At 43.9% G+C, this 26,588-nt stretch overlaps 1 protein-coding gene across 2 annotated transcripts in view; it reads right to left on the reverse strand.

Moving 5' to 3' along the window:
- The window catches only part of NRP2 (neuropilin 2), a 163,916-nt gene that overhangs the window by 21,326 nt on the left and 116,002 nt on the right, over window positions 1-26,588 (reverse strand). For both annotated transcript variants that reach the window (XM_069225987.1, XM_069225988.1), the window contains exons 11-15: window positions 18,320-18,433; window positions 15,675-15,815; window positions 10,958-11,223; window positions 7,875-7,971; window positions 6,143-6,187 (exon numbers count right to left, since the gene is read on the reverse strand). In XM_069225987.1, coding sequence (XP_069082088.1) covers window positions 6,143-6,187; window positions 7,875-7,971; window positions 10,958-11,223; window positions 15,675-15,815; window positions 18,320-18,433 — 663 coding nt within the window. The remainder of the gene's footprint in view (window positions 1-6,142; window positions 6,188-7,874; window positions 7,972-10,957; window positions 11,224-15,674; window positions 15,816-18,319; window positions 18,434-26,588) is intronic.

The raw sequence follows: 26,588 nt of genomic DNA on the forward strand, positions 1-26,588 counted from the left end.
AGTGAATTAAAAACATCAAAAGAGGCAGGTCAGCAGACCCAGAACCCAAGAGCCAAAGGGGCTGCTTTGGTTTGCGTTGCTCTAGCACCACGCAATGTGGTGCAAGAGCAACACAAACCATAAATGAGATTTATGAAGCAACGCAAGGCCACCTTGCTTAACCCTGTGTGGCTTCAGAAATCCCAAGTAATGTAACACTGCAAATCGCTGCATTACATTACTCTGAGACAGGGATGGGTTTTCGTGGGTGTTGCATGGGTTTTCCCACGCAACATCAATGAATTTTGACGTATTCCCAGATTTACAAGAACTTGTTAACCTGGGAATGCACCAAAAAGATACGCCTTAAAAGGAGAGACAGAATGAGGAGAAATATGTTTGTTTCTCCTCGTTTTTTCCTCTTTCTATGTGTGCAGCATTCTGCAGCACACATAGAAAGAGGAAGACCCCTCTCAGAATTGTTTTTGCACAGGAAGGTGTCCCTTCCTGCACAAAAATAATCCTGTACGCAACGCAGGCACCCTTGCACCATGGCGCTAGGCTGCCAAAAGGGCACCAGTGCAGGGGGAAAGGACAGAAATGTGCGTATTGTGTTAATACGGCACATTCCTGCCCTTTCACTGTGACGCAGGGCAGTGCAGCAAGGTGACTTGTTGCTCTGCGCCACAAAGCCCATAAATATAGGCCTTAGTTCTCATGCTGAGTGCACTCCTGCTGCTAGGCATGAGTAAGCAACAGACGAGAATATCGAACTACTGCCGTAATAGAAAAAACAGTGCCAATATAAGTAACTCTACATTTGCAGTATAGAAAATCTTTACTGCTTCAAGTAATGAATCGTAGTTTTTGGTTACAGTGCATGTATGAAGAAGGAAACTGTATAATCTCAAATGTAAAACCTTCGTGAATAATTTGCTGGTCTAGTTAATGATATTACAGTCCGAAGCATGCACAAAACCAATGAGGCCGGGAATTACAGCACCTGGCACATGGCCCACGCCTGGGCAAGCGCACAACCCTACAGGGTAGGGGTGATGCAGGACAGGATTGGGCGGCGATAATAAAAATGCGCTCCCTGTCCAGCACAGGTGAGAGCTCTCCAAGACACAGTGCTGGCGTACTCCAGCCGAAAGTCCCTTCTCGCCTGGAGTATCCAGTACTCCGAAGCACATTGTGTTTGGATGTAGTTTCAAATACTTAGGATAAATACAAATGTAAATATAAATACATTTTATCATTTCCATGAACTGCTTCTGTGACAATTTTCTAATGATGTACTGTATAGTTTCGTGTATCTCCTCAATAAAGTTCTGTTAAACAATAAGAAGCAAGGCATACTCTGTGACTGATCCCTCTCCAAAAATCAAAATTAATGAAAGGTAAAACTGGCAATAGATTCACGTGCTTTGCATAGTCATGCCAGCTAGCATCAGTGTGAAAAACATGTAAATCTATAACCGATCCGTTAACTTGCATTCTGTTCCTTGCATTGCTAATTAGAAAGAGTGTGCAATGTATTTGTATCTATAAAACACATATGCTGTGCCACGTGTTATCTCCATGTGCCATGTGAAACTGAGTAACACTGCTATAATCATGCGGTGTTATAAATATATATATATATATATATATATATATATATATATATATATATATATATATATATATATATATATATATATATATATATATATATATATATATACATCGTACACATCCCTAACAACAAGCCAAGAGTATTTAAAAAATCAATATTAGATCCAGACTGCAAAACGAGCCCTCACCCAATCACCCAATCCCCCCCGCTCTCTCCCGCCCACCCATATCTGGCAGAACATTGAGACAGGAGCCTGCCTGGGGCGTAATGTACTATGTCATCTGTACGCCAAATTGGCCTTGAAAACAATGAAAGCTATAGCTTCAAATTAATAACTAAACAAGAGCCTTTTGGGAACCAGACAAAAAACAAAGTATATATCAAATGAAGACAGAACCTTGACCTGTCAGTGCTGAGAAGGGAAAAAGGCAAGGTCTGCCAATGTGTGCTGTGCGCTCATGTGAACCGGCGTCAAACTTCCCTTACTCAGCATCCCTTCTTACCCAGAGTGTGGGAGAAGAGAATTCACACACCACTGCCTTCCTGACAGGGCAAGGAAACCACTTGACTACACTGTCTATAGTTAAGTCAGGAAGGAGGAGCATTCTTCTACCCCCTCATTATATGAAAATCCTGAAGGAGGCCGCAAATGTCTTCTCTCCCACTTAGAGGCTCCTGTTAGCCCCACCTCATTAAACAAAGAAGCACTTTTCTCTTGCATTCCAATGTGTGCTTTAGTTTAGGTACAAAATCAAAGTGTGAATGTTTATGAAAGGTCTGAGATGACCCTCCTTTCATTCAATGCTTCAAAGAAAGCACGCTCAGGTAGCCCTATCTGCGAAATGAGCGTTATAGAGGCAACACAATAAATGTAATATCCTAATAAATCAGAACAAGTCAAGATTCTGCTAATTCAGGATAGTTAAAAAAAACTCAAACCCAATGTTTGCTGAAAGATAGAATTACAACATTATTTTCAGAGCTTTTGGAAGAAAATATTTAAGTTTTAAAATGCTTGGGGAGTAAAGCTCAATGGCGCCATGACCCAGAGGGCAGGGTTTGCTGTGAAAGGAGTGGGAAAGAACAGTCAAGACACAGGCAGCCCCATCCGTGCATAGGTCTACGCCCTAGTGCAGGGCCGCTGTACACAACAGGAGGCTGGTGGGCTGGGCAGGCTGTTATGGTGTCTTTCACCACACCTGACGCATTGACACATTCATTCCTTCCTCTTTTAAGATAAGAGAGTTTCGATACCTGATTTCATCCTAATCAATCTGTTGGGTGGTCGTTTGGTACTTTTGGTAGCTCCTTTCTTCCGACTATGCGCTACTTAGGTACTTCGCCTCGCCATGTCGGCTACTCGCTCTTCACTTCCGCTTTGAACAGAGGTGTTTGAGCAGTATTTGAGGACAACCATTCTGTTCCAGAAGTTCCACTCAAGACAACGTCTTGTGACCTGGCAGGAACTACGTCTGGACTATTGATAACACCTGTTTGCTGTTTAGGCGGTGTAGTTGCTGCATTAACCTAGAGGGTACTACAATATATGCATCTTCCACACTGTTGTGTCTTTTTTTCAGAGTAAAATTGCATCCGAAGTCGATAAAACCCACTTTCAAGGGGAAAGAAGTCATGCCTCTAAAAAACTGTAGTTGGTTTTACATGTTTTCATTAAGTAATCTCATATATAACGTGCCTGCATAAGCACAGAACTTTTCTGTGCCACGTCCTTGTTGATGTTTAGGATGCTTTTCATATGCCTTAATAAAAGGCCATGTTTGAAGCTGCTTCGTGGAATAGCTTGTCTGAAGCAAGGAGGAAAACCTTTCAGCTCACAAATCAGGGATTTGAGGGGAAATCCCCCACGCAGATATAGCGAGCCTGATCAAACAGCTGCATAAGAAAGGAGATTTAGACATACGAGCAAACTTGACTTTCTTAATTTGCGATGCAAGAAAACAGAAACTAGTAGAAGCTCCTAACTACACAAATTCTGGGTAATGCACATTATGTAATGGCTACAGGCTGAGGAAAGGCAACTCGGTTACACCTAAGTCTGTATTTGTGGAAATGTTGCGGAGGAGGACTGGCTGGGGACAGTGATCATTTTCCTTTCAGGGATAATAATTACACGTTATTGTCCTCTGCTCAAGGAGTTTCAAGGTCAACACTCTGTTTATGGGGGTTAACCATAGTTAATTGCCTGCCCCACAATTATGGACCTGGGATGAAGGCAAAAATGCATAATGAGTGGAAAGCCAATTAACAGTTGTTCAAGTCTGACAGCTTGGGAGCAGTAAGGCTGGTAGCAACTATGTCTCTAATAGTAAAAAACACACAAAATAAACAGATCCACTCTCTGCTTCAAGCCCCCGCCACTGCACCTAGAATGCAGGCAAATAACAGTATTGGTGCTAGCATGCTGAACATTTTTGACTGCTTGAGGCAATCTGACCAATGCTATTATTAGAGAGCATGCTGGCAAAGGCTTGTGACACATGAGTGCTCAAAATAACAAGCACTGTAGTTACATAAACAAATAGTATTCTTTTTTCTCTGGAAAGCTGATAGGTGGGGTCGGTTGTGCAAGAACTGGTTCCATGTAAAGCCTGTGAATACGCCTTTCACCCATTCAGCTGCCCTACCGTGGGCACAGAATTCAAACCAGGGGCCACAACACAGTAAAGGGGAATATGCCCTAACCTAACAAAAGAGTAACAATAACGGCAATGTAATTGAATGACTTCAGTAAGAATATTGGCATACATGCAATGTTATGTTACTAGCACCAGTATAAATTCAATGATGGCTCTTGAAACTGGCCATGTCAGATTATAGTCAGATTGTTGAGGAGAGGTGATACACAAAATGATTTCAGCAGAATTTGTATGCCATCTGTTTGAGAATTTTACCTCCATTAGATTTTCCACAAAGCTTAGCAGCGCACCCTGAGTCACATTACAGAAGGGCAAGCACGAATATCACCGGCGGAATTGATATTGAGTGCCAATAGAAAATTACCTCCCGCAACAGAAGGAGATCATAAAATTGGGATGTAAAATCCATTTCGCTTAACACTAAACATAAATGTATTAATAAAAGTATTAATAAAAGAGGGATTGTTTTAACACAGGCAACCCAAATCAAAATATAGCTTGAAAATGGTTGAAGTTAAAAACCAAAAGAGAGCTGGTTCATGAAAATAATGAAAAAACACAACCTTCTAAGTCAGCCTGCAGCCTTGGATAGGGAGGGTCAGTAAATTCTCATGCAATAATTAAGGGGTTCTTTGAGCTATAAGAGTCCTTATCCCCAACTCGAGAATCTAAATGTGTCATGCCTTCTAGTAGTTTTTGCTACTGGTAATGAATTTGTACCCACATTCGTGTTTGCTTATCTGCCAGACATGAAAGAACATATGTATTCAGCTGATTGTACTCTGGCATTTTCACAGCGAGTACTAATTGCCACCGCCGGTGTTTTCCATTGACAGTGATCAATGATCTCACTGCTACAGTGTTTACTGTCTGTCTGAACAAACTTTTATCAACTTTAATACTTCTTGTACACTGAGGATCCTCATCTCCGAGAACTCATACAGGAGAATGTATGCTTTAAACAGGGATGATGTATGTATGAGAAGGGGGAATTAATTAATAATTAGCATTTTGATTTTATAACATTTCTTACTGTACCCATGATCTGGACATAGAGTAACTATGTCAAATGAGAAGCTGATTTTTTTGTAGTAACAAAATCTTACTGATAGGGAAAAGGGCTCCCAACCTTCACCTTAGGATCAGTAAACTTAACCTAAGGTGCCAGACTGAGCTCCATGAAAAATGTATGTTACTTACTTGTAACAATGATTTTGCATCATACTATAAATTCACATATCATATTTTGAATACATCTCATCCCCAAGTGGTAGGAGCCTGAAGGTGCAACATAAACCCTATTGACTTATAAATGTTGTAACCAGAACCCTCAAGAAAAGGTTACAGCTCCTCACACCAAAACTTTTGTGACTCTAATAAGTGATAAAGTGTCTTTCCCTCTCTCTGCTCCCGGACTCACTCAAATGGCCTCTGATTCCGGATGCACCTCACAGAAAAGGTATGCATTCTATACTGAATGCTTATCACGTGAAACACTTATCACATGAAACACTCCTTCAAATTATTTACTACATCTTCGGTAGAAGCATTTTCCAGTAGGATGGCAGTGAAAACCTCCACGTTTACAAAAAATGGATACACATGATGAAGAACTCAATGCAGCTTCTACTTTCTATGAAGAAAATGAGCGATTTTTTATAATATAACTTTTTCGAAAAGAATGCATGCATATTGTATGTGTAATGTCTATGCTTCTCAAAATCACTAAGGTAGTACACCATTCGGCTAACACAGGAGCCTCTTGAAAATGATATCTGGAAAGGTCATTTTCTATTTTGAACAACACAGCTATTATATCAATGCAACATAGACACTTTAAAAGCAAAAACACGTAGGGGTGAAAAAGTAAGAAATAAAATAAACTTACCTGGGAGGTATGGAGAGGTCACCCATGGGAAACTTGAAAGAGGTTCTAAGAAGAGAAGAAAACGCACGGAAAGGGTTACACTGTGAAAGAGTTTGGAAAGCACACATCTGTGATTGTCATACACGGGCTGACATGATAAACCATCAAACCAAGCTGTCACCAAATGTCACGGACAAATTACATAGGACCAGAGGGCAAAAAGGATAGGAAAGAAAATGAGCATCTGAAGATGTTCCTCTTCCTCATAATCTACTTTTAACCGTGGCTCTGCTCCAATTGCACACTTTGCGGCGTTCCCTTCCAGCCCATCAGATTGCCAAGCGTGTAATGTTCACTGGCAGTTCAGGGTCCTTCCTCCACTATTCTTTCTCATAAAAGCAGGATGTGTGCGATGGGGGTCATAGTGTTTCATCGAAGCCCTGACAGCTCTCTGTTTTATTTTTTGCCTTTGTTACCTATTAACCACCCTATGTTTTCTAGTCCTGAAATAGATGCAGAATGCTAGCAGGAGGATAGACTGTGCAGTCACCTCTGATTGACAAGATCCACCTCTGCTCCTTAGCTGCCTTTCCAGGGTTAAAGGTCGGTCAAACGACTGCCCCCATAATATTCCTATAAATGTACTTTCTGCAGTGGTGATGTGCGTTTCCCTCTTAGAGGTGAAAGTTAAGGTACTCAGTTTGCAAATGCAATATTCAGCCGCAAACAACCAGCAGTAGAAAATGTGAAAATGGGGAACAGCAAATATCTACTTTGAAAACAGCTCTCTTGGTTAATCTCCTTTTCTTGCTTTTGAGTAAACACTGCTATGGGTCACAAATAAATGCATTATATGGGTTGTTAAACCTACAGCCTGTTTTTCTCTGTATGTTATGTCAATGGTCTTTTAAGTGTGTGTGGCTTCCATTGGTGACGTCATGCAGCTGCTGTTATTTATTTATTTTCCACATATAAATTGGTGATGTAAGCTTATGTGGGCCGCCTTTACTGAAGCCAGTATGATAACACTCAAAAAACACTTCTTTAAACCGAATAGGTAAAAATGAACGGGAAGGTGCCAACACAAAGATACAAAAAGATAAAATAATGTGAAAAGAGTGAAACAAAATGAAAAGAAAGTCTATACAACAATTAAAACCAGTAAGAACATCCTTATACAGGTAAACAAAACTGAGAAAATAAGTATGAATACTAGGGGTATGCAAAGTTTTTCTTTCAATGCCAGTATTCCCAATTTTCATCCTTTGTGACTTTGGCAGTTTTCACTTCAAAATTGTCTTCACCTGTGAGAACGTTTCCCTGAGTGTTCAAAGTTAATTTTCACCTCAATGAGAGAAACGTTTTTACTCTAATCAAACACAGCCAAGATGGAAAATGTATGCTGACGTTTTCTCCGAGTTTACCTGTTGTGGCATTAGTTGTTGCAAAAATCGCAACTTTCATGCAAATCCAGCAAAGCATAAAACTTTGCACCCTTTGCAAACGTTTATGCAGTTTCTAAAAAATAGCATTGCAATATAGCACACCTGCACTAAATACGTATATGCATATCAACAAAACAGAAATGCGTAACATGAACACACATGATTAGATCAACACAAAGGAGGACATGAAAACGCAGGTGCACACGGCCAGAGCAGACAGATCCTCCATGATTACAAAAGTACATAAATCACATTTGAGGTAAAAAAAAAAAAATACATGGTAAGACAGATGCGTGCATTAAACCTACCCATACACTGGTCCAAGGAGATTTTGTTGTCTATGTGGATGTCATCAACTGCAACCTCTCCCAGATGTCCTCTTCCTACAACTCCCTCGATGACAATCTACAAGTGGAAAAATGCAACATACGAGGTAAGGTACAGCTACGAACAATGAGAGCTATATGCAAACGGCGCAATTAGCTGAAATTCAAGGCTTATATATACAGCACACGACTGTCTGGAACGCAGTTATTATATGAAAGTAAACATCAGCATATTTGGGAAGTTACTGAACTTGGAATGCATAGACCTGGGTTATAATCCCATTTTCTACGCTTGACCAAAAGCTGTATCACCATGAACAAGTGACATTGCCTCCTGGCACTTCAAGTTTTAAATGTGTGTATTATTAAGTAAAATTTGAGAAAAAAAGTTGATACCATGCCCATAATATACGAATATGATTCAATGATCCCATCCTGCCTCCCACCTCATCCTTGTTTTTTAGATGCTGGCTTCAACTGGACTATTACACACACAACTGTACACTACAACTATATGATGCACCCTTTAAAATATAAATGTTTTCCATTAAACACTCTGCTGCTCCATGGAACATATTTAACATTGTAACCAATACATAAAATAAATTAAAAATGGTTGGTTGATATTGGCTCCAATACATCTTCTTTAGGTGGTGGCAAGGGAAGCCTAGCAGTGTTCTTCCCGTTTTACTCAAAGCATATGGCAGGCCACTTTGAATTTTTATCAGTCACGATCTGCACTGCCACCACTCTGCTGATGGCATTTAAAATGTTTTTTTTTTTTATCTTACAAGCTACTGTGATTAGTAGCCATGCCATTCTCAGTGTATCTAAGACCAAAGTGCATGGAAAACCAGGCCGAAAAGACAAAATAGAACTAAAGATACTGGGCTACAGTGATGGCCGTAGTCAGGGCATGGGTTGCTTGGCTGCCACTTCTGGTGGTCCTAGGCCGAATGTATGCCATTATGAGGATGAAGTCCCCAAAGCTTAAACATGTGACCTCAGGTGACAGCTAAGGTACATTTTCATTTTTTTTACCACTGGACATACCATTGATTTCTTCTTGCTTAATAAATTTTGCTGCATTGCGATGTTTTGAAAGCCCTGAATGAAGAGTTACTGCCCTAAGTGTTCAAAATGCTCCGGATAGTGAGTGGGGTTGTACTGAAATGCTAAATTATGTTGTTCATTTTTGCAGTTTTATAGCATAAACCTGGCCCAAAACTTTAGAGCGTTTTATAGAAATAAAAATGATAATTAATGCTGTGTTTACTAAGGCTGCACTCAGGCATGTACAGTGAGTACAGAGGGTTGCCAGAGAAATGTACAGTAATGAGATATGTCATTTTACAAATATGTTATCTAAGCCACAAAGCATTCCCCTTTACGAAAAATGATTTAGTGAGCAAAGTATGTAATGCGGTAGCCAGCAAGTTCTATCTCAACTCAAGTGTATCCCTGGGGTCCTTCTGGCTGGTTACTGAACGTTGTGTTCTGCAGAGAGGGGGATCTGCAATCCTTCCAAAGTTTTGTACTTGAACATTCTTCTGATTCTGCTGTGAGTTCATCAGATCCGAAACCTCTCCTCTTGTCTACACAGACCTATTTGACTGGCAACACCGAACCAGTTTCCATAGTTTCTGAAATATTTCATGCTCAAAGTGTTGTAAACCCCTGTTTCTCTGGCGCCAGGCTGCAATATGTAGAGCACAGCATGACAAACGATTTCATAATCGCCAGTTGTTGTGGGAACAGTCCACGCAGTCAGCTTGCTCTGCTCCACACGCATGTGTCTTTGGGGAAACAGGGTCGGCCAACTGGTCACCTCGCCAGCAGCTTCTAAAAAGTGTCCTTGGCAAGGGCTGAATATCCTATTACTGCCTCCTCTCTGCCCATACAATCATGGCTACCCTCCTTCACTTCCAGCTTGATGTGGGACATTGTGCTCTAACATTCACTTCATAAAAGTAATTAGCCACAGTTAAGTGTGCCTGTCACATTCATGTAACCAGTCACTTGTGCCAAATTAGCGACTCAGATAGTTTTTTTTATTGAGCAGAGAGGGAAAATGAAAACTTCTAAACGTAGCTATTTTGGCATTTTATGCGTCTTCAAAGAGCAGTGGCACACGGCCACACTCAAATCTGGGATATTTTACAGCATGGACTAGGGCTACAGCTATAAATTATATAGAAAGGAAACAATCAGTTACAGCAACTATAAAGAGGGGATTCACTATTTCATCTTTTGGAGTTCTCTCTCTCTCATAACTGCATTATAAAGTACGTTTCTGTGTATTTTCCTTTAACTTGAGTAGTGGGTGAGCACACTGGAAATGTGTTGTTTCCTTGTGGGAGAACCTAAAGGGAAAATGAAAAAAAAGTACGAAGTATGACTTGGTTTTGTGGAAGTGTGTTGTCAGTAGGTCCCAAGGTCAGTTTAAATAAGTTGTGAGGCTTTTTTGAGTGACTGAGACCAGCGGGCCGTATAAAATTGTGTATGTATTTTTCCTGTTAGTACAGGAGCTCAATGCTTTGCAAATAGTAGTTAGCTGATTCCTTAATGAGGAGTTAATTGCAAATCCAGGCTGTAGCGGGTGTTTGTTCAGAATTCTGTCTTATCTGGTCCTGTTTTCTCTATATTTCAGTCTGGTATGAGCTGAAAACTGGTACAAGAGATCTGATCAGGGGTACTTACTGCCATTATTATTGTGAAGTGAGGGCATCATTACTGGCACAAATCGTGTTAAAATCCCTGTCCTATGCGGCTAATATTATTAGCATAAAAATGTACTGAATGGGTGTTTTTACTCATACAATAATTTTCAGATGGTGCACAATTATTGACAGAATAATTGCTCAACGGGCACGTGACAACTGGCACAATAATTAACTGATCGAGTTGTAATTACTGTACACAAAGCTTTTATTATTGATGGAAAGTATTAAAAGCCACTGTTGTTTTTTAGATATCACTTCATGCATTTCTGCTGGGACATATATTTTCAATAAGTTTATTCACAATGCCAAGGACTTTTAGGGGTGCTCTACGCATTACCTTACCTGATATTCATGCTCGTAGCTAGGTAGCATGATCTTGCCATCCTTCCACTCATGACCTTGGCCTTCCTTGATGATCCAGAGTAACTTGTTTTCATGGCTGGATTGACGCAGAACCCGCAGGGATCCCCCGCGGCCTCCTGCTGCCTGGTAGCGGAACACTAAACATTGTGCACTTTTGGGTGAGAAGATCTTGGGGCTGATGATACGAGCGTGTTCACCTTCCCTTCTACCAGCATTGGACAGGCGTATGTATTGGTTACTCTCTGCTGCAGAAGACAAAAGGGAAAGTAAATTTAAAACCATAGATTAATTAGAGGTTTACTGGCGATATCAATGCTTAATTCATCTCAAGCTTCAATTTGCTATGTTTTTATGTGATTAACCTGTGGCTATATCTTACAGCACGAGCTCATCTCTGAAAGCATGATTAAGATTTTAAATCATTTCTTGGTGCTTCTTCCGAAACAAGAAAAATAATCTTTAAGAATTTGAGCAACACTCATAAAGAATAATCTCCCAAACCCACAAACTGAGTCATCGATTAGGGATCACAATTGAGGCAGCATCTAAGGGATCTTGTCACCAGTTTTCTCAGCAAAACACCAGATTGCTTTCCTAAGTGTAAATATTTGACATGACAATCACATTTGCATTTTATTAAAATGCACAGGCTGGATTTGCTATTTTTTTAGGTGATATTTCCAACAGGATGGTGGAGCCCTTTTGGTACATTAAAGGATTGGTAGGAACCAGGAATCCATATTAACTAGATGACAGTGCGCAGTGACAGACAACCGGTAATTCACAGGTGACCACAGGTCTTTGTTGCTGCCGGAGTACTCGAGCAAGGCTTGTGCTCTGCTGAAGAAAACTCGAGGTTATAGGGCCATGAACACCCATCAGAGACGTATGACTTCTGTTCCTGTGAACATATTGTATCAAGGACAGTAGCCACACTGGTCAGCAAGCTTCAATTTCTGCTGACATGCAGAAACAAGGACATGCACCTGTTGGAGCCAGCAAGTGCATGTGCCTGTGGGTCTACCAGGCCTGGGGCAATTTGGAATTTTAAGGGAAACTCTCCAGTGGCCTAAACTCCTTGGAATGCCTAGAACTGATTGTAGGTGCTGAGCAAAATTTGTTCAAGTGATGATGGGAACCTGAAATGTGCCTGTGCATGCATGTGTGCACACACGCACAGAGTAAAAGATGTGTTAGTTAGATTGGAGGAGTCTGTTCTCTTATCCTTCCACTAAACTGCTAATAAACGTGAACCAAACTAACAAAAAAAATGCTTTAAATGCTGATATAAAATGAAGCATTGGCTAAAACAAGGAAGAGATTCTGAATACCTTGTGATGTGCACACTATTATAGGCACTGCTCTGTGTCCTTTGCAGCATTGTTCCCACTTTCTGGTATAAATGTGTACAGTCCCAGTATATATGAATAGGATAGCATATAGAAAATGTATGTATTTGAACAGCCAATCACTATCTTGGGCCTGATATACATACACTCAGTCCTCACACTGGGCAGGGCCAGGTGTGGAGGGGTGGTCAGTGAGAGGGAGTTGGAGATTTACACTGGCGGCACTGACCAGTCCATCCCACTATCTGGTTGTTGGACAAACATGGCTAATACAGTCTATAATGAAACGTTCGCCTGATCAGACGAGACAAAAGCACCTAGACTAAGAAAAGCATATCTTTGAAGATTGCTTAGAAAACTGATACCACGGGGTTTAGATTCAGTTGCAACGGATAATTACCAGAGTCAAAACAAGGGAAAAATGTACGAGTTAAGACAAACATCTGAAACAAAATATCTTCTCTAAAGCCATTCTAAAAAAATGTATTTACATCTAAACTGTCTTACAAGCAGTTGATATCAGGTTACTAAGTGATACTATCTTAAAGAGAACTTTTGGCTGGCGCTGTTTCACTGCATAAATGCAGGTCCAATTTCTCAATTTTTTTTTTTGTTTCAATGTCACTAACTAACTGCACAAATATATGAATTTACGTTATAGAGGTGCCCTGCTGTCAGATACAAAGTAAAACTGATAAAGCACAGAAATCAGGACTAGCTTTGGCTTTGTAGGTTCCAGCAGTTTTGAACTTCACTGTGGGTTGTGTCCCATCTCAAGGTGACACAGATGTTTCTCCCACCCTGCACTGCCTGCCCCGGGAAGGCTTTCATCAGGAGAGACCACCCGGGACAGAAGAAGCCCTTTCTTCTCTCTGATGTTGTGCCGAATTTTACAACTATGGCAGAAAAGATCTGAGCTTCTATTGCGTGGCCACGTAACCATCACACGAGCAAGAGACCAGATCCCCAACAATGCAGCTATTCTGTGGGCTCGCAGAGGTAACAAGAAACGCATTCTAAACATGAGCTCCTCTGTTTTCAACACCGTACCTGGGTTTTACACAGAGCTCTTCGGCAGTTTCACAACTTCATTAGAACACAGACAGGAGAGGTCCAGCTTTACTGTTTTCAACAAACCACCTCCGTCTGTCTCCCTACCCCACCACACTCTCACTCGATGTTTCTCTACTTATTGACATCGTTCAGTTGGAGGAGGTGGCGAGATTCGAGAGAGGATAATCCGTGGGTAGGTGGGGGCAATAGGTTTTATGATACGATCTCTGTTTTTTTTCTTTAAGGTAAAGGTAACAGGGAATCTGTGATGCATTAAAGAGCGTGTCTAAACCATGGTAATAACATGGAATTTGACATTTGCACTGTCGTAATAATAGCTTATGTGCGTCGAACACTTGAATAACAAAACACTACTCGTTCAGCCACGTTTATTTGCTCTGGGAAATTATAAATATAAATAAAAAACGGGACACGCAAGAGGTCTACCCACCCCAACCTCCAGCTCGCCCACGCCCTGAACGCCCCTTATCCTTGAGCACATCTGCGCACTAGGAGACTGGGAGGCCAGTGCCCGGGTTTGCAAATCTCCGTGTAGAGGGCTCGTTGCGTGGCAGGCCTGAGAGGCTTTCAGGGACGCTGGTTGCCAGAAAGCTTCCGTATATTCCGACAGGTCAGTCCCTCCGCATCTGCACTGGAAGACTAGGGATTGGATTGAGGGAGCGGAATAGCCCCCACTCTGTTAAACACACGCAGCAAATGGCAGGTCACGTCTTTAGAGAGCGGCTCCGTGCACTGCTCCTGCAACGAGCCCCCTGAAGGAAAGGGCAATTATCGGCCCTTAAGGGAGAGGAAACGTGGACGAGCCGTCCGCGTTACACAAACAGGCCTCTGCCTTCTTACAGCAGCCTCATTACTGTAATTAAACGTTATTACGCCTCCAGTGACAGGCAGGGAGCGATTATCGCAAGAGGCCACTGGGAACGGCTTTCTCCCGCTGCCGGGGGCCATGGGGCTGCTTCCAGATATGAACAGTCCTCAGATGCTGCAGGTAGAACACAGCACCTGCGAAGGCGCGGTCTTCGGGGAGGATGAGGCAGGTTTGCATCAGTAGACAATGCACCCCGGCCTCGTTGCGCGTGCCTGGCTCCACCCTGGGGTCGGACTGGAGATATTTTTGTTCCTTACAGGCAGTGTTGGTGAGAGGCCTTTTGGAGCCCTCCAAGGGGAAGGCTTTACACCCCCGCCCCACTCCCCAGATAAGGGCAATGGGGCATACTTGGCTCCTCCAGGATCATTTTACCCCCAACGCTCCTCCCCCACCCCCCCGCCCCAGGATAATTTTACTCCCAACGCTCCCGCTCCCCCCGCCCCCCCCCCCCCCCCCCCCCCCCCCCCCCCGTGTACGGCTTTGCTTTGGAACCAGCCTTGCTTTCAGGTGTGCTGGGTGGCTGCACACGTCATATAACGTTTGCTTCCAGTCGTCCTTTAGTCACATCAGGTTTAACCAGAAGCAAAACAAGAATCGAAGACTTGAGCGAGGAAAAAACGGGATGCCTGTTGGTAACGTAAAAACAGTCTGCAAATACAGCCGGATGGAAGAGGGTTCAGGAATTCACATCCACAGCACGGGGCCTGCAGAAGTCCACGGGTTAATGTGTATATTTTGCAATCGGATTGCGAATCAAGCTGTCATATGGCAGGAGTATGGAAAGTATGTTAATTCACAAAGTAACCATGTGAGTGTGCCCTTTGAAGCACCTGGAGAAACTAGGAGTGGAGGACTCGTCCCTCCCAGCCCTGGCAACACTAAGGATGGTGATGTTACATAAAGAGGGCATGTGGGGGGCGATTTCTGTAAAAGGGCCTGTGCATGCAAGACATGCTACCTGACACACCAGCCCTCTCTCCTTGCTGTGTCCCTCTCTGCGCTACAGCCTTCAAGAGCAGCAGTTAGTGACTAAATGGGCAGAGGAAGAGGATGTTTGCTTTTATCAAGATTGGCTTGTTGGGGTTGAATGTCTTCACGTGTTGGCACCTTCCACTTCTCAATTTCCACAAGAAACTGAAGACCTGGCTCTTCAACAAGGAGCTCGGCCTAGCCTACGTTTCCTGCTCCAGTGCCTGGATACCCTCACAGGTGATAGTGACATAATATAGCGCCTAGGGACACAATCATTCAAAGAGCTAGAACGCAGAGGATAGAGGAAGCACTCAGTGGTGTTACCTGGCTTGGATATGTCTATAGCAGGAACTCAGACAACTGAGCTACCTTACTGGCTGCTTCACTAAGCCTTCTCTGCACAGCGCTGTGGACAAAGCAGAGCTGGACTTACCAGGTACGGATTCCGAGTTACTGATCCGGGGGTTCCTTGACTGGAGGGACCATCTGCCTTCCGCTGTGTGGTCATGTGACCAGGTGCATAAGCTCTCCTGGCTGTCGAAGTTGCAGTTGAATCCCGCTGGTAACTGGGAAGCTTATGGGAGAACAAGGGAGAAACACGATCAGAGAATTTACCAGCTGTACCTGAGCTATTCAAAATGTTTCGGCGCCTGCAGCGATTGACTGACAGGGCCGTCCAGCCTCCAGTTTCCACGCGCCAGTGGGTTCCAAGAGAAATTTGTCTTTTACAATATACCCATTGACTTCTCTAAGTGTTAACTTTTCCAGCACGAGTTTAAACTGGCACTATGAAACCCTTCGGGCTGTGCAAGGCTCTACAAAACACATCACGCTATTAAAAATACACATAATCACAAGATTCCTCTCTCCTGAGCTCCCCTCTCCTCTAGTCTCGTCCTGAATTAGCAACCTAAGGCCAGAACGTCCCACCGAAGCACGGGACATCCAAGGTCGAGATCCCTGACCTGTAAGAGATGCCCCCCCCCCCCCCCACCCCCGCCAGCCTCTCAACAGCACATATCCCCCATTTCTCAATAGGCCAGCCCACCTCTGATCATTTGTGTCCTCTGCGCAGCTTGGGACGCTATGGGGAATCTAGAGTTCCCCGGTGCTATTCTAATGGTAGAAGGCGCTACACCTCAGCTAATGACTTAATGAAACGTAGCACTACCTAAGTTAGCACAACCCTGATGATCGATGACAGTGCTGGGAGATAGGGCAACGAGATGATCTTACCGCAGCAGGAATTAAACCTGGGCGCCCCATGAGCCCTCACGACCCCGGGTCTGCCTGCACTTTTCTTTGAAATTTCTCAAAAGGACAGGGTGCCTACTGGGGGAAGCCAACCCTTTCAATGCCTCTTTGATAAGCTCCGTCACCACATCCTGCAGGGTCTCCTCGAGACCCCCTGACATTTCCGCCACTAATTAGTGCTCCTTTAAACGCAGCAACACAGACTGTTTGGCTTCTGTGTCTGCCGCTCACTTCCTCTGCTCTTTCCCACATTGCTTTCAACCCCCAATTAAAAACGGCAAATGAAGCTTTCAACATTTCCACGCAGACACTGCCCACAAACATGGCTTCTTCTGATCTATTTTTAATCACACACGTGCCCGATCCTCATATACCCTTCCCGGAAACAGTTATTTGTTTCTGTTTTTATTTGGGCATTGTGAGCAGGACATGCTCTGCAATGATGTGCTGCCCGACAGAGTAGAGGGAAATATAGGTGGGCATCTGGGCCCATCCAATCTCTGGCCTCTTTGCTGAGGCTGCCAAAGAAGCACTACGAATGAGAGTACACCCATGTAATTTTAGCCCTCAGGCTCTTTCCTGTGATAGACTAAGGGGCTAGATGGGGTCAGCTGTTTAGTGTTGATCAGCGTGGACAACAACAAAAAGTCAGCTTTTGTAGGCCAGTCACATTTCATTCAGCATTCCACCAGTAATGTAATCTAATAACTACCAAGAAATGCTCACTCTAACCGTAGGTCATTCATGAGCTGGTAGACAACGAATGCCAGTAAGACCGACCTGGTTATGGTTGGGTCTAAAACGACATTTTCTTTAGATACATTTTAATTGGAAAAAGCATGTCTACTAAGTATTGGCAGACGAATTCTAGAATTCAACTTTGACTAAAGGCTGGCCATCAAAGATCACCTCAACCAATTGAGTTGTGAATTCCACATGAGTACTTCAGTGAAGCAAAACCCTTAACTTGATGTGAATTAAAGGGCAATAGTCGCTAGAGCCTGATGGAAACCTATGCCAACAACAGACTAATGGAGGGAGATCCAAAAGTTTGAGTCTCTTACTCAAAATCCCTAAGTTATCAGGCGGGGCAGTGACAGGGCAGATATCCTGATCCCTTCACTGGCTCCCTGTCATTATAAGTGATGATTTCAAGTGCCTAGTGGTGATGCATAAATCATCATCAGTAGAAGCCCAACTTACTGGCAAAAGAAAATTCAGTGGTATCAGCCGTATTGAACTGTACGATTCCTTACAACAGTTTTGAAGACAATCACTACGTAAGGCAAAACACTTCTAGTGGCAGGAGCCATATTTGGAACCGGCTACCACAATGTCCAAGACAAATCATATGTTTGAGCAGTTTCAAAAAGAGATTAAAAACTCTGCAATTCTGAGATGGTTGATGTGACATGTCCCGTCGAACCGCAAGCGTCTTGAGACCAGGATAGTTGTTAGGTGCTGTATAAACGCAATAGATTTGGTTTTGGGCTGCATCCTTCAGCTTGGACCATTTTACTTGATTTTGTTTCAGATCTTACCACAAGCACACACATGTGTTTGACACTGGCCTAATTAAAGGATTAATCTCATGATTAAAGGAAGTCCTTTAGGTTAATTATGATTGTAGGTAGTAGTTTTAAATGCTGGGTCATAACAAAACTTTTTGATTGCCACGCAGGAGATCAGAGTTTCTAACGCTTCATCATCACAAAGCGACAGATGCTGTCGCAACAGTAGTGAAACCAAGAAACTTGTAATAGATAAACACAAAACTGCAACACAGAAAGAAAGCAGAAAAAACACAACTGCTGAATAAAATACCTTCGTCCCCGCAGCTATCACCACACTCTGTTGTGTATTCATCTGTCGGATACTGAGTGGTAGTCTCCTCAAACATCAAGGTGGGTTTCAAGGTCTCTGAAGTGGGTTTTACATCTAAGAAAAGAAAGAAAGAAATAGTAGAGAATGAGGTAATGTACTATTTGCTGAAAAGGCTGGACTGATAGGAGAGAAAGCCCATGACTGAGTACATGGAGTCCTCCCAAAATGAAGTCTTAATGCGAACACTCTGCTTGATTTTACCAAGTAAAAAGACCCAGTATGGTGAAGCGTCTAATGCTAAAACAGAAGTGTTAAAGGATCTCTATTTGATTATTTGCCAAGTCTGGTACAGTGTAACCTTTTGACTTTTCTAACAACACCCCTACCACTATGGTGGGGATATGCGAGGGACAAAGGAAGTACGGATTCGGAGTGGAACTCTCTGCTCCCAAGGCTGTTACCCAAAAAGACCATCGGAAAGTTTGCAGGCACACCAAGACTTAGCTTTTCTCCGCCCAGTTTGTCTTGCTTCAGCAGTTTTTCAGATCATGGACAGAGCTCTTTCCTTCCTTCCTTAGAGAGGTGCATGAGACCTTGCTAGAGTACTAGAGCAACATTCACATAATTTTAAGATAAAATAATATGCTGAGCATCCCTGTGCAGAATGTGAAGGCCTACATGTTATTTTCTCTGTTTTGCAGGGATTTTTGTACAAACAAGCAGATGTAAGCCAGGGCAACTGGGGGTTTGCTTGGTAATTCTCCGCCTATGAGCGTGAGTTATTTTCCTGCACTATGAGGTCTTGATGTGGGGTGAACCCCCACAGGTTCAGCACCAGGTGTTGTGTATTCCTACTCCCCAAAGGCTAATCGGGTAGGCAATTAGGTCATATCTGCTCAGGCTCCTATTGAATTGCCCATATATTAACCCAGTACTTTATCAAATAAACCTGCAACATAACCTTCTCCAAACAAAACTGGTGTAGGTCTGTTATTCTCTTGAAGAGTTTTCCTTTGCGTGCATTTATTCAGTGTGCACGTACCTAGTTATGAGATATCTGAGCTATTTGAAGCCCTACTTGTTTTTTTCTCTGCTTTTCAGGGATCTTTCTACTTATTGAAGTTTTAATTAGAACATAATAAACAATGCGTAAAAGAGCACACATTTCGAATCCACCAGAACTTCGCGAAATTGAGGGTTTGTCTTTTACATAGAACTGCATCAGTGAAAAGAATCTGCTTACTTCGAATGCAATAAATCCCTAACATTCTCTCTACTGAGGCCCATTTGGTGCTGCATTTCACAGCGGAGGTGCGCGAATATATTTATGGGACTGATGGCTCTTGAACATTTTTACTGCACAGATTTTTCTTTATTCTTCTTTCATTTTTTTAATGAGTTTCTCGCCCCCAAACCGAAGGTAACATTAAACCCTTCTTAGCTCAGCACCTGCCCTCTATTCAGAAATACCATCAAACAGTGCACAGCTGCATTGTAACAGCTCTCACCACAGCACAGTGTGCTGTTGTTGAGGCTTCAAATCTTCCAGGCAGAGGAGAGTCGCACACAAACACGTTCGGAGATCATTACCCGACACACCAGGTGCAATCTTCACTCTTATTAAGCTGCCTCCCCATCTGTGCCCCTTAAAGAGATGCTCACATCCAAATGTACATATGGTGAGTTCCTTTAACTAGAGTACTTACAGTGTCCATGTACAACTGTTCATCCTAAGAAGGTGCCCACCTCCAAATGTATCTCTACCGAGGCGCTTAGGTCTAGCAGTACCACTACAATTGCCCATCTCAAACTGTCCCTTCTAAGAAGGGCCCTTCTCCAACTGGTCTTCATAAGGAGGTTCCACCATGTTTCTCTTAAGAAGGTGACCTTCCCCAACAGTTCTTAAGGAGGGGTCCACCTCAACTGCCTCTTTGTGAAGGTTACAATCTTCAAGTGTCCCTGTTAAGGAGGTGCTGACTAGAACTGTGGTACTTAAAGAGAACCCTCCTTCCTTTGTCCTCGTTAAAGAGGTGTTATTCTCCAGCTGTCCCTCATAAGGAGGAGTCCATCACCGCTTGGCCCTTTCAGGGAGTTCCCCAACAACCCTCTATGTTGAAGGGGTGCCATCGGGCAACTGCCCCTCTTAATGAGTAGTCCCCTTCCAGCTGTTCCTTCAAATGAGGTACTCTCCTCCAGCTGTCTCTCTTATGGAGGTGTTCATCTCAAACTGTCCCTTATACTGTGGTTACCACCTTCAACTGCCCCTCTTATGGAGGTACATCCCACCAACTTCCCCTCTTATGGAGGTTCCTACCGCGAACTGCCCCTCTTATGGAGGTACCTACCACCAACTGCCTCTCTTATGGAGGTACCTACCACCAAGGAGTCCTCTTATAGATTATCCCCCCTCCAGCTGTTCCACATAGTGGTGTGCCCACCTTCACCTTCTGAAAAAGATCGCAGTACCTTTAATGGAACTTTATTAGCGATATTGAGCAGTGGTCTTATACTTCCAGGGGAAGGGTCCCTGATCTTCTCACATGGACTACTATACCTTGAATAGAACATGCTGGCATGTCCACAAATGCTGCTGCACCTTCACTGGGACAGTGCCTGCACTTCCTAACAGGACTACTATCTCTCGGTTAGAACATGTTGGCACTTTCACAGATTGTGCTGTACTTAAACTAGGACAGAGCATCCCCTTTCCAACAGGACTGCTGTACCTTGGACAGAACATGCTGCCCTTTTCACAGATGCTGCTGCACTTTCACTAGGACAGTGCCAGCACTTTCCAACAGACTGCTATATCTTGTATAGCATATGCTGCTTGTTTCACAGATGCTGCTGCACTGTCACTAGGACAGTGCCTGCACTTCCCGACAGGACTGCTTTATCTTGCTTAGAATGTGCTGCTTGTTTCACAGATGCTGCTGCACTTTCACTAGGACAGTGCCTGCACTTCCTAACAGGACTAGTATCCCTTGGATAGAACACGTTGGCACTTTCACAGATGCTGCTGCACTGTCACTAGGACAGTGCCAGCACTTCCCGACAGGACTGCTATATCTTGTATAGCATATGCTGCTTGTTTCACAGATGCTGCTGCACTGTCACTAGGACGGTGCCTGCACTTCCCGACAGGACTGCTTTATCTTGCTTAGAATGTGCTGCTTGTTTCACAGATGCTGCTGCACTTTCACTAGGACAGTGCCTGCACTTCCTAACAGGACTAGTATCCCTTGGATAGAACACGTTGGCACTTTCACAGATGCTGCTGCACTGTCACTAGGACAGTGCCAGCACTTCCCGACAGGACTGCTATATCTTGTATAGCATATGCTGCTTGTTTCACAGATGCTGCTGCACTGTCACTAGGACAGTGCCTGCACTTCCCGACAGGACTGCTTTATCTTGCTTAGAATGTGCTGCTTGTTTCACAGATGCTGCTGCACTGTCACTAGGACAGTGCCAGCACTTCCCGACAGGACTGCTATATCTTGCTTAGAATGTGCTGCTTGTTTCACAGATGCTGCTGCACTGTCACTAGGACAGTGCCTGCACTTCCCGACAGGACTGCTATATCTTGTATAGCATATGCTGCTTGTTTCACAGATGCTGCTGCACTGTCACTAGGACAGTGCCTGCACTTCCCGACAGGACTGCTTTATCTTGCTTAGAATGTGCTGCTTGTTTCACAGATGCTGCTGCACTTTCACTAGGACAGTGCCTGCACTTCCTAACAGGACTAGTATCCCTTGGATAGAACACGTTGGCACTTTCACAGATGCTGCTGCACTGTCACTAGGACAGTGCCAGCACTTCCCGACAGGACTGCTATATCTTGTATAGCATATGCTGCTTGTTTCACAGATGCTGCTGCACTGTCACTAGGACAGTGCCTGCACTTCCCGACAGGACTGCTTTATCTTGCTTAGAATGTGCTGCTTGTTTCACAGATGCTGCTGCACTGTCACTAGGACAGTGCCTGCACTTCCCGACAGGACTGCTATAATGACTGCTTTGCCGTAAACCTGACAGCACTGGCACACTTTAACAGTATCAAACTGCGCAGTGCGTGCACTTTAGTGGAGCATGTCTGGTGTTTCTGGGCAGCATTACTGTGCCTCACTCGGACAGTCCTAACACAAGCACTGCGAGGACCTGCAAGGCTTCCCTCCATTGTGGGATAAAGATTTACCTCCCCATCTGAGCTGCTTTCACTCACTGAAAAAATAAAAGGTACGCAGCCCACACAGCGGCAGCCTCGGACGTCCTACGGCCATTAAAGCTATAAAAAGACAGATGTTCAGCCCTTCAAAGGGGCAGAAAGGCCGGGGTGTGGGATACAGAAGGCGCGGGGTTCGACGAAGGAGGGGTCGTCAAAGGAAAGGCCCTGACAGAAATCCATTGACGGACACAGAAAGAAGCATTTGAACTCTTTAATAGTTAGTAAAAACGATCATCATCTCAGGCACCCTCGCGCCCTGAACATAGGCCTGCCCGGACCCCTTTTTCTCGAAGAGATACCCCGCCCACTCCCCTCCAGTTTTACTCATGTTGTGAACTTGTGAGTCATGTCTACCCTGCTTGAAACCGGAGCCCAGTGCTCGCTGTGCCCCTTGGGAAGAGTACAGAGCGCAGCCCAACCTCCACCGAACATAAGGAAGCTGCAGGCGCGTCTTATTTTAAAAATCGAACTTCAAAGTGCAGACCCTCTCTTTGAAAGTTTGGCCTTCAAACTTCAAGTTTCAAAGAACAGTACACGTATCATGTTGTTTCATGTCGGCTATGAAAAGACCATACAGTAGTGTGTTTCCATTGCATTCTGGTAATTGTAGTTCTGGGTACACAATAGGCACGCAAAAGACCATGATGTAGCAGAATTAGGGTGACCAGATTTTAAAAAGATAAAACCCGGGACAGGTTAGACATAAAAGTAGGACCAAAGCCTTTAGTCTCACTTTTATATCTGCCCTGTCCTGTAAAAGAGTGTGTCGCACACACGCAAGCGCAGGCAGTAGAAATATTTAAGACTCTAGAAGTGCATGTGAAAGAAGAGCATACCTTTCATTTCTGATGGCAGTTTGACCCGACCTTTGTCCCAAAATACGGGACATTTACTTCAGATTAACAAAAGCATTGCAGGTTGACCTGACCTTTGCCCCAAAAACCGGGACATTTATGTAAAATGAACAGAAGCGTCGGGACACTGGGACAGTTCTCTGAAAACCGGGATTGTCCGGGGAAATCCGGGACGTCTGGTCACCGTAGGCAGAATGCAAAGCAACCATCATGGCTGGAAGAGCTACTCGCAGACGAGTGGGGACGCCATGAGCGGACGGCACAAGATTATCGCGGTTTCACCACCAAAGCAATGTTTGCATCGCTCTCAATGTGTTAGAGACAATTCAGTGTATCACCAGAGACGGCATGTCTACCTGCGACGTGGAAGGGGTGCCATGATGCACAGAAACCCCCTTTCCCTTAGAGTGCTTCCAGAATAATGCACCCCTGCACACGTTCTAATCATGTACAGAATTTTAAAACCATAAACACGTTACAAAATTATTGTTTTTGAAAAAAGTCCAAAGCGAGTCCACAAACATGACTAGCGGACAGAAGAGCGAGCGGTGGCAGCGGCACCGGTCTATTTAAAGAACAGGTTTCCACCTGCTTTTTCCACAAATAGACTCACAGGAGTCTCCAGGTGCAACTGATGAATGGAATGCGGGGCGGCCAATCGGAGGGCACAACATGACGAGCCAAGTCGCCCCTACCAATCTGCTGATTAGGCCCGGGTTAAACAGGTGAAACTTCCGGGGCATGTTCAGTCCGATAATTAAACTAAATCTATGAGCAAAGTCACAGATGAGTGAGAAAGGCGTATAGGGCCCTCGAGGCTCGGCTTCAGTGAGCTTCATTTCCTTACTAAATTGTAAGTAAACCTGTGGCATGGATGATTTGCGTTTATTTTTTGCAGGTAACGTTTTCCATACTTGAGAGTTGCGGTGCTTCTGAGAAGGGTAAATTAACCTCGAGCCCGTCCTTTCTGTCCTTTCATCAACTGATGTAACTCCTGCCCCTACAGGGAGGCCCCGGATTAGGGGCCAGATGTAGCAAAACGCCAATTTGCGACTTGCAAATTGCGAGTCCCTGCGACTCGTAATTTGCAACTCGCAAATTGGTATGCAGAACGGTGTCTCAGACACCGTCTGCGAGTCGCTATGGGGTCGCAATGACCCACCTCATTAATATTAATGAGGTGGGTCGCAAATTGCGGCCCCATAGCGACTATAGGCACTCGCAAACATGGAGGCCTGCTGTAGTCAGCAGACCTCCATGTTCGTGACTGCTTTTAAATAAAGCAGTTTTTTTTTTTTAAGTGTAGCCCGTTTTCCTTAAAGGAAAACGAGCTGCACTTAAAAAAAAAAACGAAACCTTTAGTTTCGGTATTTTTTCAGGGCAGGAGTGGGTCCATTCACAAAATGGAAGGGGTCCCATGGGGACCCTTTCCAATTTGCGAGTGGGTTACCATCCACTTCAAGTGGATGGTAACTGCGACTCCATTTGCGACCGCATATGCGGTCGCAAATGGAATTGCATTCCACTCCGAATCGCAAATAGGAAGGGAACACCCCTTCCTATTTGCGATTCTGAAATGCATATTGCGAGTCGTTCCCGACTCGCAATATGCATTGCTGAATAGCAAAGAGGCTTTTGCGCCTCGCAAACGGCGATTTTCGCAGTTTGCGAGGCGCAAACCCTTTGCTACATCTGGCCCCTAGATTCTTAAAGTTGCATGAGGGGCCCTCTCAGGGCAGAACCACAAATGACGCCGCATGTCTCTGCTCTCCAGTTGAGCAGGTGCGATGATATAAAAAAATATGGGTACTCGGTTTCTTCATTCGGATAGAAGTATGAAATAACATTAGGTACTGCGCCGGAGAGGCACTGCAGAGCCACCGTGCTCAGATTAAAAATAACAAGGCCTTGGAAGAGCAGAGTGTCTGGAGTCCGCTGACTCTTCTAGGACAGAGCACACTTACAGGAAAGCTCTTCTCAAAAGAAAGAGGATTCAAAGGCGTGGAAGCAGTATGTATCAAACAAGGCTGCACCAGATTAAGACTCCACTGCGATGAAGGATCTGCCCCAGAGGAAACATGTGACGGAAGTCACCAGTGAGACATTCAGTCTCTTACATGAAAGCCAAGAAATCACCCAGCATGTCAGTATGGGGTTTTAGGGATTTCCTGATGAACGAGATGAACTGCTCATAAATGATCAAATGAGAGTGAAAACAATGAATGAAGGGATAGATGGGTGAATATATGAATGGATAAAACATTTATATACTCCTATATAACTACGTTGTCCCTAGACACTAACATCATGTCAGGACGAAAAACCACATAGTGGGGCCTAGTAACAATAACTGAGCCATTTTCTCTAGTTTTAAGATATCAGTTGCCAGTGACTAAACATTTGGGTTAATATTAATTTAAGGGAAGAAAGCATTTTTTTTCAGACACTTTACAATAAAGCTGAGGCGGTGGAGATAGGACTGGAGACGCCTCTGCCGGCTTCTACCAAGAGCTGTGGGCTAAAAGGGCCTGGAAACAAGGACAAAATAAAATAAACTATTTGAGAAAAGGGAAGTTGTGAAAAACTGACGGTGAAGGGCACACGCGGGTATTACCACCACAGGCTGTTCTTGAATCTCCGAAAGACCTTCGATTTAGTAGGTAGAAGACAGAAGGTATAAATTACAGTTTTCGGTGCCCAGCTTAATGGCACCCCTAACGCTATTAGGATTTCAGCTCGTGACTGGTAGGCGATTGCCAGATCTATGCCGCCGCCAAGGAACCCACTAAGTTAATGAAATATTAACGGCAGGAGGCGATTTTTTGGTAAATGATGCCAATGCACATGGGAGAAAAGATTAAACTTTTTAGTTAAAAAATAGTTAGGGATTGTGCAAACCAAACATGATTCTAGTTTCAAAGTAGGCCCTGAGTAGATTGTTATTATTTTTTATAGTTTCAGCCACTTCACAAAACAAAAGAAAAAAGTATAAAATGTGCTCCCTTGCAAAAAATGCAGTTATTGAAAAATGACAGCACATGGACTAGTGTAACTGGAGCAAATGAGCCGATCTTTCCTGTCGTTTCCCTTAGAGAGACCTTGCCCCAACCTGTGCAACCCTGTCTGTCAGTCCTGCCCTGCACCACTCCCTAGTGTGAAATCAGGATAGCATGGTGCAAAGCAG

This window comes from Pleurodeles waltl, chromosome 3_1 (genome assembly GCF_031143425.1).
Source record: "Pleurodeles waltl isolate 20211129_DDA chromosome 3_1, aPleWal1.hap1.20221129, whole genome shotgun sequence".
In the NCBI taxonomy this organism is placed as follows: Eukaryota; Metazoa; Chordata; class Amphibia; order Caudata; family Salamandridae; genus Pleurodeles; species Pleurodeles waltl.